The following is an 11521-nucleotide window of genomic DNA, read 5'->3' on the forward strand; positions in this document are numbered from 1 at the left end:
AGGGAAAGGTGGGGGAGGACCTCAGGCAGGGAAGGAGCCCTGGGAAAAGTGGCCCAGGGAAAAGCTGAGCACGGGCAAAAGCGGCCCCTTGCCCGCCGCTCCCTGCTGCAGCCGCTCACAGTCCACATGCGGCTGTCCTGTAACCCGACCCCGCAGCCAACCTGGGCCCCGCGCCAGCTCCAGGTTCACCCATCGGGGCTCTGCATGGCGGCAGAAGTTGCGGCCCCCCCCGGCTTGCTGCACTGGGTACTGTTTGCTGCTGCTGCCTGCCCAGAGCTCATGCGCTGGGCAGCCCAGAGGCAGCAGTGGCAAATACTGCCAAGCACGGCAAGTGGGGGGCCACATTTGCTGCTGCTGTGGAACACCCCCAACGGGCGAGCCCAGAGTCAGCGTGGGGCCCAAACTAGCAGCAGGGGCGGGTTATAAGCTGGTGCTGAGTACAGGGGATAGGAAAAGCAGCCCCTTGCCCGCACCATGGCCAGCACTCTACACTGCAGCCGCTTGCAGTCTGTGGGGCTGCCTGTGCCTGCTCAAGACAGCCCCACTCCGGCTGCGAGCGGCTGCAGCAGGGAGCGCTGGCCATGGGGCTGGGGAGGGGCCACTTTTCCCCACACAACACACCAGCTCCTTCCCTGCCAGGGAGCAGGGGGTCAGGGCTGCATGCTGCCCCCCACCTGTACTGCGGGGCTGGGGGGCACTGGGAGGCAGTGGGAGCACAGGGCCTGCGCCAGTGTTCCAGGGCCCAGAGCAGGGTGGCAGGGGTACAGGGTCCCAGCTGGCAGGGGCTCTATGGAGCGGGGCCAGCTCCTCCCTCTCCCTGCTGGTGCAGCCCAGCTTGGCTCCATAGACCCCTGCCAGCCTGTGCCCTGCTCTGGGCCCCACTGGTGCTGGCCCTGGGATATTGGGACATTGGTCCCAAGATGGTGACCAGGGGATTGGGCCACCCATGCAGCCCTCTGCCCTAAATAATTGCCTGCCTCTGAACTAAGGGGAGGAGGAGGTTTCTAGGGACCCAGCAATGGGTCCAGAGCCCAGTGAGAGGCTGAGCATGTGGGATCACGGAGGGTCCAGAACCTAGTGAGAGACTGTATAGGACTGGAGAGGGTTCAGGAACCCCAGAAGGAGCATTAAGTAAGTGAAAGGAAACATCAATGAGGAAGATATCTGGGAGGCACAGGATATGGTGTAAAAGAGGAACAGAGCCATGCAATTAGCTCATAAGGCAGTGACCACAGGCACCTGGTGGTCATTTGAGAAAAGCAATTTGGGAAGCCCTAGGGCAGCCTCCCTCATATCAAAATAAAACAAAACATCAAGGCATAGTGGGTGATTCCAAAGTGAGGGCTGCAGGGACTCCAGGGGCTTCACAGCCATCTGTGGAAAGGCACTCTGCCACAAGTGTCCCTGTTTCTACACTCTTCTCTTACTACATTATTCTAGCACCTCTGTAGTTTCAACAAAACCAGTCTTATTTGCCTATTTGTCGGCTTTCTTTGTAACCACCTCAAGGCCTTCCTCCCACAAGCTCTATTAACCACAGGGCATGTCCCTAAATTTATCTTCAGGGCAACTACCCTCTTTCTCCTGCAAATCACGCCTCAAAAACAACTTCTGCCTTAATGGTTGATCTGGCTGTACTTCAGTGGGATCAGTGGTATACCAATGGGGGGTGCAGGGAGGGGCCATGTCCCTGGGTGCTGACCTGGGGTGGGGAGGGGCACTGGCCAGGCCCTCCAGGGGTTACTTGGTCCCCCGGCAGTACTTCTGGCGAAACTGGAAGTGCCACTGGCGTTTCCGGGCTCGGTGATCGCCCACCAGCAGACCCCCCTGCCCCCCACTGCTAGTAGACACCTCCCCCCCGCCACTCGGTGATCAGCCATTGACGGGGGTGGGGGGTGCCATGGAGATGCATGGTACATCACTAAGTGGGGTAAGAGATTATCTATATAAAAGGTAAAAAACAAAATACCATCAACATAAATGAAGAAAATTAAAAGCATTTTCAACAGATCACCTCCTTTTTGTCTCACACAGCCCATTTTTCCCTTCTTTTGCTAATTCTGCATGCTTCTATATATTATCTCAATTTATACTGTAAGGTCTTTGGGCAAAAGATTCTCACCTACTTGTTTACATAGGTTTCCCTTTATGATGTACGTGTGTTCCTGGAAAAGGACACAACTCAAATTTGCATAAAGGGAACCCACTTTACAATGTAACAAATAGGGATATGTTCCAAGACCTCAACTTTACTGACCCCCAGGTCCATTTCTGCCACTTTTACAAGACAATTTTGGTACTCACCAACAGCAGACAGTACACACAAGCACAAGGAACTATCATAATGTGGATGGTAACTACAGAAACATGTGTCACAGACAACGAGCGAGGAGAACAGGTCCACACAGGAGAGTGTATTTTGGTGTGCATCATTCCCACAATGCACCACAAAGCAGCTGACTGTGGGCTTCCACCACACCAATCACATAAGAGTTAATTCACCTCGCATATAATGATTTTTTGGTACAAAAAGGGTCATTGCATTAGAGTGAATTTGCACATACAGAACCCGCATAGAGCAAGGGAAACCTGTACAACACAGTGCATAATGGAACTTGACCCTGACTGATTTATTTAATGTTACCACAATAAAAACAACAATTATTCCATAATTAGGTCACACTGTTACTAGTCTGTCATAGTGGCTACTTTGTGATGGTTTCCACTTACATTGCACTTAAACAATTTTATCTGAAGCTACCAGGAATCAGAGGTTTTCTGGATTAAAATAAGACTGAAGCTGGACAGACAATACAATAAATCTTCTTAAAGACAGGGGAAGGAGAACTTACTGCTTGGGAGTGCACCTGAACTGAACCACTGTAGCAGTTTCATCTGCTCCTATACTGGTATAGTGGAGCTAAACCTCTGTAACATTCAACCTGAATAAAGAGGTTTAAAATTACAATGGCACAACTCCCACTCAGAGCAGAATAAAGCAGAAACTCACAACAGTTACAGTAATAAGCTATAAAATGCTATAATGTTAAAGCACCACTTGTTTCTGATAGAAATGATTAATAGAAATTTAATATTTGCCCTGTGAAATTTGAAGAGTTGTGTTTTAAATAAAAACTTGACGCTCTGAATGCTAGTTAAATGTAAAAGCAAAGAATGTAAGTTTAAGGATAGAAACTTACCAAAAACATGGAATCCTAAAGTACAGGTATAAGTAGCCCATTCTATATCTCTAGTAGTTTCCACACTCACTACTTGTTTACAAGCAGAGGGAATCCCTGCAGAAAAAGCAGCAAACAATATTTTTAATTGTATAGCTATGTATGAATTGATTGGAGCAGAATAATTAAATATGTTCCATCACAATAATTATATGATCCTATTTAAATTTTAACTGCATTAGCTCTCCTAGAATGAATTCCATATAAAGCACAGAAAAATAACTGGTTACTCACAGTATAGGATTTCATAGTCCCCTGAATTAGACACAAGGTACTGTGAATTAACAGACCAGTCCAAATGAGTAATGAAGCTGGAATGACCCTAAGAAGAGCAGGATATTGTATTAATTTTAACAGCAGCTCCCAACATGATAATACTACTATACATTACAAAAATTACAAGGCAATTTGTTTCTAGTGAATCAGAATAAGTTACTTACTGAGCATTTGCCAATTCTAGTATATTTTCTTCCATTTTCATTAACACCATATATATAGATACAGTTGTCATGGGAACCTATTGCCAAGAAGTTTCCATCTATAAACAAAAAAAAATATTAAAATTATACCTCTCAAAAAGAAACCAAAATAGTTTAGGAAGTACTAATCTTCCATGGACAATGACCCTTGTCCTTAAAACTTTTTTAACAAAAACTAAAGATTAAGAAAAATAAAAGAGGAAAATTCTGTTTATACATTCACGTACATTTCACTGAAACAGCTTTATATAGTGAATACTGCAGTTAAAATGTCGTAAGGCAACTAAGAGAGGAAACCATGGTCGTGGACGATTAACCTGATCATGGTTCTACATGAACTTATGTAGGGAAGCACAGTTTTGCACTTGTCTTCTCAATCCTAGTAAATCATACAATACATTAAGATCCAAAAAATAGTAAATCAGAGATCCTGGCTTCACTGAGGTCAGTGGCAAAACTCCCATTGACTCAGTTGGGTCAGGACTTAATCAGTTATTTCTATACCCAGTTTAAATATGATATTGGAGATTTTTGAAGAATAAAAATTACATAAAATTAAATCACTTAAACTTCTAAGAGACTGTGTCAAACCTGGTGAGTAACGCATAACTGACAGCTGTTCGTTTCCATCTGTGTGCACAGTAACCAAATCTTTTGTTTCTGTGTCAAACACAAACCACCTGTTGTAAACACAGAAAGATGTCAGTAAGTGAATCAGTGAGGAATTCAAATCTACAATAGTTCTGACGCAGTGTTTGTGAGGTCAAAACAAGCAACTTTCCATGTTTCAAATAAAGAAAAAAAATAGAATATAAAGCTAACTTATTTTCTAAACTATCTGTAACAAACTGAACAAAAATATTTCCAATAGTAAATACACAGCAAGATGGTATAACATTGATCTTGCTGTAAACAATTAGATTTTACTACTACTTAAAAGAAAGAATGACAGATTTATGCCATCTGTATAACCAATCTCACTCTTTAAGGTCCCCTTACACTTTTTTGGTGTTTAATTATATTTATGTCTACTTAAAGGCTAGAGCAGTACAAAAGGGCCTTAACAACTGAAAATCAGGTCTATTATGTGCTGGAAAATTAAAATCTGATCTTACTGAGTCTTTAAGAGTTATACTGGGAAGTTATTATAAACTGTTCCCTGTACCTATTGGCACACGACTCTGATTCATAAAAAATGTAAAAATCTGCATTTCAATTCTGATTTCAGTGTAATAAATATAAAAAATAAATTGTTCCCCAAATACCTCATTTTCCCTTTTATTATAAAAACATACTAAAGCCATGTGTGTTTAAATAAAGATACGTTTTTAAGTGAAGTGCTAATATTGTCAGTATTAGGCTAGAAACATACAATACCTTTGTGCTGCCATACAAAGCTTTATGGCAGCACAGAGGTCAAGCAAATCCATGCTCCCTGTCACTGCACAAATGGCCAAGATTTGCATCCATGACAGGTGGTATGAATTTGTGCCACTATTCTGTGGTGTGTGTCTGTTAGTTTTAAAGTGGGAGAGGTACAGGCAGCCCAAAAGGTGCCTGCCTTCTCCAGCTGCCCGAGGCAGGCATTCCTAGGGCTTCAGGGGCCTGATCCTACACATCCCAGAAACTCCCATTGCCACTGTGCACAGGATTGGGCCCCTGAAGCCCCAGGAGCGTTGACTTGGGTTTCTCTATTTGTAGAGGCACACCCCAAGTCAGATTTCTCTGGCATTCCTCTGCTCTCCCATCCCCCACCTCTCTCTCCCCAACCTCGGCTCCTCCCCTGCTCCTCCTGTCTCCCTGCCGCCACAGCCCAGATTTACCCCACCCTTGGGCTGTGGCAGGGAAGGGGGAACGGGCTCGGACCCTGAGCAGCAGGAGGGAAGTGGGGAGCGGGCCCAGACAAAGGGGGGCATGGGGCTCCATCCCCACATGCTCCCCCACCCTGTCATTCTTGATGGGCAATTGGCTAGTATTGCATATCTGCAATAACACAGTGCTAGTCCTAAAGTGTTACTTATTGCTCACAATATAATAAACATTGGTTACTTGCATATCAGATAAATTGTCTGTGCACAGCACTTTTCAGCCCCACTGTCTACCTTATAACTCAACTATATGTTGTCTATCTGCATAATTTGTGAAACTACTAGAAGTAGTCAACTTCAAGGCTTCTAAAACAATTCAACTGACTAGCTCCTTTCAATTTTGAGGTTGCTATTAGAGGAAGAAGAAACGTTCCATAACAAGAGCCTTAATGAGGTACAATGCTTAAGGGTAGCTGTTTCTGTAGTTAATGAACATTGCTCATGTTGATTAACTCAAGCTGAGTTCTAGAAAATGAACAGTGAGTAAGTGTAGTGCCTTTTTTGAGCCCAAGGCTCTGTACTTGAATAGAGTGTTACGACTGAAGAAAAATGGGTGCAAATAAAGGAATGGCTAAATCGCCTGTGCCTCTGTTAACTCTATATAATGGTGCTAATCACTTTTTCCCTTTCTGGTTGTCTGTCTTATCTATTTAAGTTGAAGCTCATAAGGCAGAAACTGTCTGACATTATATGAACAATGCTTAGCACAATGAGACTCTAGCTAAAATTCAGTTGTGGCTTCTACTGTATAATAATTAATTAAACAATGCTCATGACATTTTTAGATGAGGAACGATGTGTCCCATATGTCTGAAAAAATATCCCTGTACACATTTGCAATCCCTCTTTAAAATTCTCTTTTTTTGCAATGTTTATAAAAATTTAGGGGTTTGGAAGCTGGTATTCTGATACACTGTGGACCAATATGATCCCATAGCTTGTTTATACTTCCCTGTGTCAGTTTGTTGGCTCTTGTTTTAGACTGAAATTTCTGGGACCAGGACTATCTTTTCATCCTATATTTGTTCTGGGACCAGGACCTAACCCAATAGGTTCATGACTAGGGCTCTATGGCAATATAAACAACTCATTCAGATCCCACTGAAGTTGAGAGGAGCAGCCGTGGAGGGAAGATTTTGGTGTTACAGTGTTGGGTAGGATGATTTGATATGCTGCTGAGATCCTGGTTGGGCTGGGATTCTGGAGCAGGATCCAGAACACTGAGCTCGCCAGTGCCGAGGAAGGAGAGTAAAACAGAGACATTGTTCTAGGCCAGGGGTGGGCAAAATGTGGCCTGTGGGCCAGATGTGGCCTGCCAGGCCATTCTATCAAGCCCGCAGGGCCCCTAAAAAATTTAGAAAATTAATAGTTATCTGCCCCTGGCTGCCTGTCATGCAGCCCTTGATGGCTTGCCAAAAACTCAGTAAGCAGCCTTCCACCTGAAATAATTGCCCACCCCTGTTCTAGGCTGACTCCAGTGCTGGACCAGATCTGAGGCTACCTATATGGCCTAATCTAAGAGGAACATTTCAAGGCTTCCTCTCTTTTTCCCTTCTGGTCCTAGATTTGAAGAATCTACATGTATCGTATATCTCTTGAGGATGTGGGATTCACCCATATGGTATAAAACAAGGGCCATGGCTGTCCAAAGCAGGGATTACCACTTTGCAAGAAGGGCAGAAATAAAGCTGCACATGCTTTGGTGATGGCATTGCCAAAAAAAGGAACAGTTCTATTGGTTCCAGAAAATGTGACAAAGACTTATAAGTAAGAAAAAAGGCAGCTGCTAAAGGATGAAATAAAAGAAAAAACCCCACAAAAGTAAGGCTTTCATGGTACTGTTCAAATAAAGGACAATAAGGGGAGCAATAAGGCTCCAGCCCCACCCCCAGCCTGAAGGCTGAAAATGCTCACCCTTCAATCCCAAAAGGAAGAAAGGGGGGAACATAATGAGAAAAGCAATAAAGTAAGAGGTAGAAGCTATGCACAGGCTTTGAATAAGGTGTAGGCTGCAAAGCAGACTGAGAAAAGAAGCCAGGTGATTGAGAAGAATGAGAAGCATGCACTACCCTTTATGCCTATGCAAGACAGGGTTTTTGAGCAGAGGTGTTCAACCTTATTGCCTGGCAGGCTGGATTGGCAGTGTCCAGTTCATTTGTAGGCCAGATCTACCTGGTGTTGCCAATCTAGCACCAAGGCAGACACAGTGGGCACCAGCTGGCAGCAGGAGGGTGAATTGGGGCAACCACCCCCCAGCCAGGTCCCAAGCTAGCTCCAATGGGAGGAAAGGAGGCATGGCTCAGCATAGAACAGGGTAGGGGGAGAAGGGACAGTGTGGCCCAGCCCAGTCCCTCATGGGAACGGATCATAGCCTGACCCAGCCTAATCCAGCCCCAACCAGCTGCATGCATGGGGTTTGGGAATTTGGCAGGGGGAGTGTGACCATATTAATGGCCAGAATTCCCCTGCTGCCAAATGTCCTGACCTGTGGGGAGCTATGTGAGTTAGATGCAGCATGCAGAGCCACTGCATCTGGCCTGTGGACCAGAGGTTGAGCACCTGTTTTAGAGCATGCCAGAAGCTTCTGGTTAAAACTTAGGGACATGAGATACATGCACCAGTGAGAACATGTATGTACCCAATTCTAAGGAGACCATGAGCTTTGATTTTTGTAAGCGGGAAAGTTGCATTGTATTTATGAACAGCCAGTGCAAGTGTACATCTTACCTTCCAGTTAGCGTCCCCACTGTAACAACAGACCCTGAAGGATGAAAACCAGAAGACTGTGCTGGATCCTATAATGTTTCAAACGAAATATTACTTTGCCTGATTATAAATGTATAACAACAACATATTTCAAAACTGGTTATTCAGAAACAGACATAGTCCCTGTTGTTCATGTTTTGCTTCAAGTAAAATCCTTTGTTTAGGGTTGAAAAAAAATGGCTTACATTTTGAAATTCACTAAAAATGTAGGCTTTTCCTATATAAAAATTACTGTTTTCCTTGGTGCACAATCAAATTTAAGAACTATTTGACAAGTAATTTCAAACAAACAAACCTTATAAAAGCTGCTTTTGGAGAAATCACAAAGGGAAATTAATTATTCAATCAGATGTCATTTAGTTTTATAAATGTCTAACCTGTAGGTGGCAGGCAGTTTACCTATAGCCTGAAGGATGAGTGAGTAGATAAATTTTATTGCTGAACATATCGTATATCACATAAAATGGAGTGAGTGCAAATGGAGAGCCTGACTTTGCTCCTAGATATTAGATATCTTTGCAGTGCCTGGCCAGCTATAGCTCTGTGAAACCTTGCATAGAAGTTTAAGCATACCTGGTAGGACATTATTATGGACGTATGGGTAGCCTTACAATACTTTACCTGTCATTTAAAAGAAATCTGAAAAATATAATCAAGCAATCTCTTTCCATCTATATCAAGCTACACAAAATGAACCATAGAATTCTATGAGTTAGAGAAGAAAATCCTAGCATATGCAGTTAACACATTTTGCAGATTTTTATCATACTTTAAATAAAAGGGCTAAGCAGGGAATCAAAAAGCAACCTCGCAAAAAATCATCTGTGCCTTTATTTGTAGTTATGAGTCACTGCTCATACAGTAGTAAATATGGTAGATCTCCTCTGGCATATATCAGTCTTCAATTGCCTTGACATCAGTGTCGGAGTAGGCAAAATACAGCTCATGGGCTGCACTGGGCCTGGCAAGGGATTTTTGTCCAGCCCGTGGTGGGTCCCGTGGTCTCACCCAACCCAGGCATAGGGGGCAACCTGGGCTGTGATGCATACAACCAGTCCCATCACTCTCTGGCATGCAGAGAGGCTAAGGTAGCACTGTGGCTGGACTGACTTCTCAGCAGTCCCAGCAGTGGCGGCTCCTTCTAGCTGCCACCGAGCCCCAGCCCCGCTGCCCAGGCACCACAGCCTGTCCACCCCACACCGACCACTGGAAGCAGGATTCACATGGGTGGGGCACATACCTGGGTGGATGGGGCTGCAAGCAGGCTGGGAGTGGCATCCAGGAGTGGGATGGGCGCAGGAAAGTCAGGGCAGAATCATGGGGAGGAATCACCGGGCAGTGAAAACACAGGGCTGGGGTCTGGGGCAGAGCCACGATCTGCGGTCTGCACATCCCTGCAATGGGTGCTAGCAGGGGCATGTAGGGAGCAGATCATGGCTCTGTCCTGGCCCTGCATTGCCACCACCCAAGATCCAGGCCCCAGCCCCACCCACCCATCCCACTCCTGGATGGAGCTCCCTACCCACCTGTGGCCCCATCCCATCTGCCTGCCTGTGTGCCCTGCCTGCCCAGGTCCTGGCTGGTCTCCAGGGAGACTCTGGGAGCACTGGGTGGTGACACCATGGGCCAAGCCACAATCCACTCCCTTGCCCATGGAACCAGTGCCCATTGCAGGGGCAAGCAGGGAGAAGATTGTGGCTCTATCCTGGGCCCCGGCGCTGCACTGTCATAGCCCTGCAATCCAAGCACTGGCTCCGCCTGCCCGTCCCACTCCTGGATGCCACTCCCCACCCACCTGTGGCCCTATCCCAGCCACCCAGCCCAGGGTGGAGCAGAGCCATTTAGGGAGTTTTGGTGAGCTGATGGGAGGGCGGGAGGAGGAGAGGGGTGGAGAAGCTGACCCAGCCTGCAGCAGCTCACTAAAACTCCCTAAGTAGCCCTTCAGCCCACATAATTGCCCACCTCTGCTCTAGTGGCTGGTTTTAAGTGAGGTTTTCTTTAATTTCTAGGGGTAGAAGAGATGTTTTTGGAATCTGTTCTTAAAGTGGATGTGGGTTGCTAACATCTGTGATTTCTACATTTATGTAGTCAAATCATTACTATCCCATAAAAGAAAATTTGTTAATTCTCCAGAGTTCCTTATGTACTAATCCAACGAGCAAATTCTGTGATTTTACTTGCATTAGAAATGAGCTTAAATGAAGATTTCAACCTGAATGACAACATGCTGCTGAACCATGTCACCATTAAAACATTCATTTTGTTAAAAGTTCTTTGTGGCTCAAAAAGGCTATAGTGTCAAATGAAAGATTCATTCACTCCTGATAAGAAGTCAGTTTTATGAAATAAGGTCTCCAAGATGCTTCAAAGTGGATGATGAGAAGATTATTGTCAAGATGACTGATAGCTGAAAACCTACTTTAATCAAGCAAAGACTATTTGGAGGACTGGTTTATTGTCATAAAAATCTGGCTACGTGAATTTATTTTAAGAGTCCTTGACTTTAACAAACTACACTGCTACTACAGTCGAAACAAGACAATTGCGAAAGAATAAAACATGGTTCAAGTAGATTTTCATAGTTTCAGTAATAATAATAGTACTTACTCTTATCATGTTTATATCTTCAAAGTTCTGTGTAAATATTCATAAATTAAGCCTAAAACTAACTCATAACCAACTGAATTTTCAATCTTGTTTTTAAGATGACAGCAGAGATACATGGGGAAAAACTCTGCCCTATCATGGACTCAGCTTTTAACTCAGGGCCGTCCAACTTCTATGCGACTGGGGACCATGCCCTGTGGGCCACACCAGCACAAGTCACCCTACCCAAGCTGCATGCTGCATGGGTAGCCCTGCTGCACTATGCAGGCATTCCCCTCCACCACTGCACAGTGAACTTGTGCTCCTCCCTCAACTGCTGCACTGAGCACTAGGGCAGCGTGAAGCTTCAGTAGCTGATTCGATTCAGAGGAGATTCAGCCCAATTCAAGGACCAAAACTCTTAATCTGAAGAGAATCGGGAGACCAAGTAAAAGTAGCAAATCGATTCGAAGCATCCAAATTTATTCAGAAAAGATTCAGCCAGGTTGGAGATTCAGCCATAGATTAAATAGGCAGCTGACAGCTGCCTCAAGCTGTCGGGGTTGGGGGAAGGGGGAGGGAA

General features: G+C 45.0%; 1 protein-coding gene across 5 annotated transcripts in view; it reads right to left on the reverse strand.

The window, feature by feature from the left end:
- EML1 (echinoderm microtubule associated protein like 1) overlaps positions 1-11521 on the reverse strand; it is a 312189-nt gene that overhangs the window by 26574 nt on the left and 274094 nt on the right. For 4 of the 5 annotated variants that reach the window (XM_019518578.1, XM_019518580.1, XM_019518577.1 and 1 more), the window contains 5 exons: positions 8314-8381; positions 4310-4398; positions 3680-3777; positions 3474-3561; positions 3201-3296 (listed from right to left, as the gene is read on the reverse strand). In XM_019518578.1, coding sequence (XP_019374123.1) covers positions 3201-3296; positions 3474-3561; positions 3680-3777; positions 4310-4398; positions 8314-8381 — 439 coding nt within the window. Of the gene's footprint in view, positions 1-2833; positions 2943-3200; positions 3297-3473; positions 3562-3679; positions 3778-4309; positions 4399-8313; positions 8382-11521 lie in introns of those variants that run through there. The other variant, XM_019518581.1, reaches the window with a different exon arrangement.

The sequence above is a fragment of the Gavialis gangeticus genome, unplaced genomic scaffold (genome assembly GCF_001723915.1).
Source record: "Gavialis gangeticus isolate Ggan-Ray unplaced genomic scaffold, GavGan_comp1, whole genome shotgun sequence".
Lineage (NCBI taxonomy): Eukaryota > Metazoa > Chordata > Crocodylia > Gavialidae > Gavialis > Gavialis gangeticus.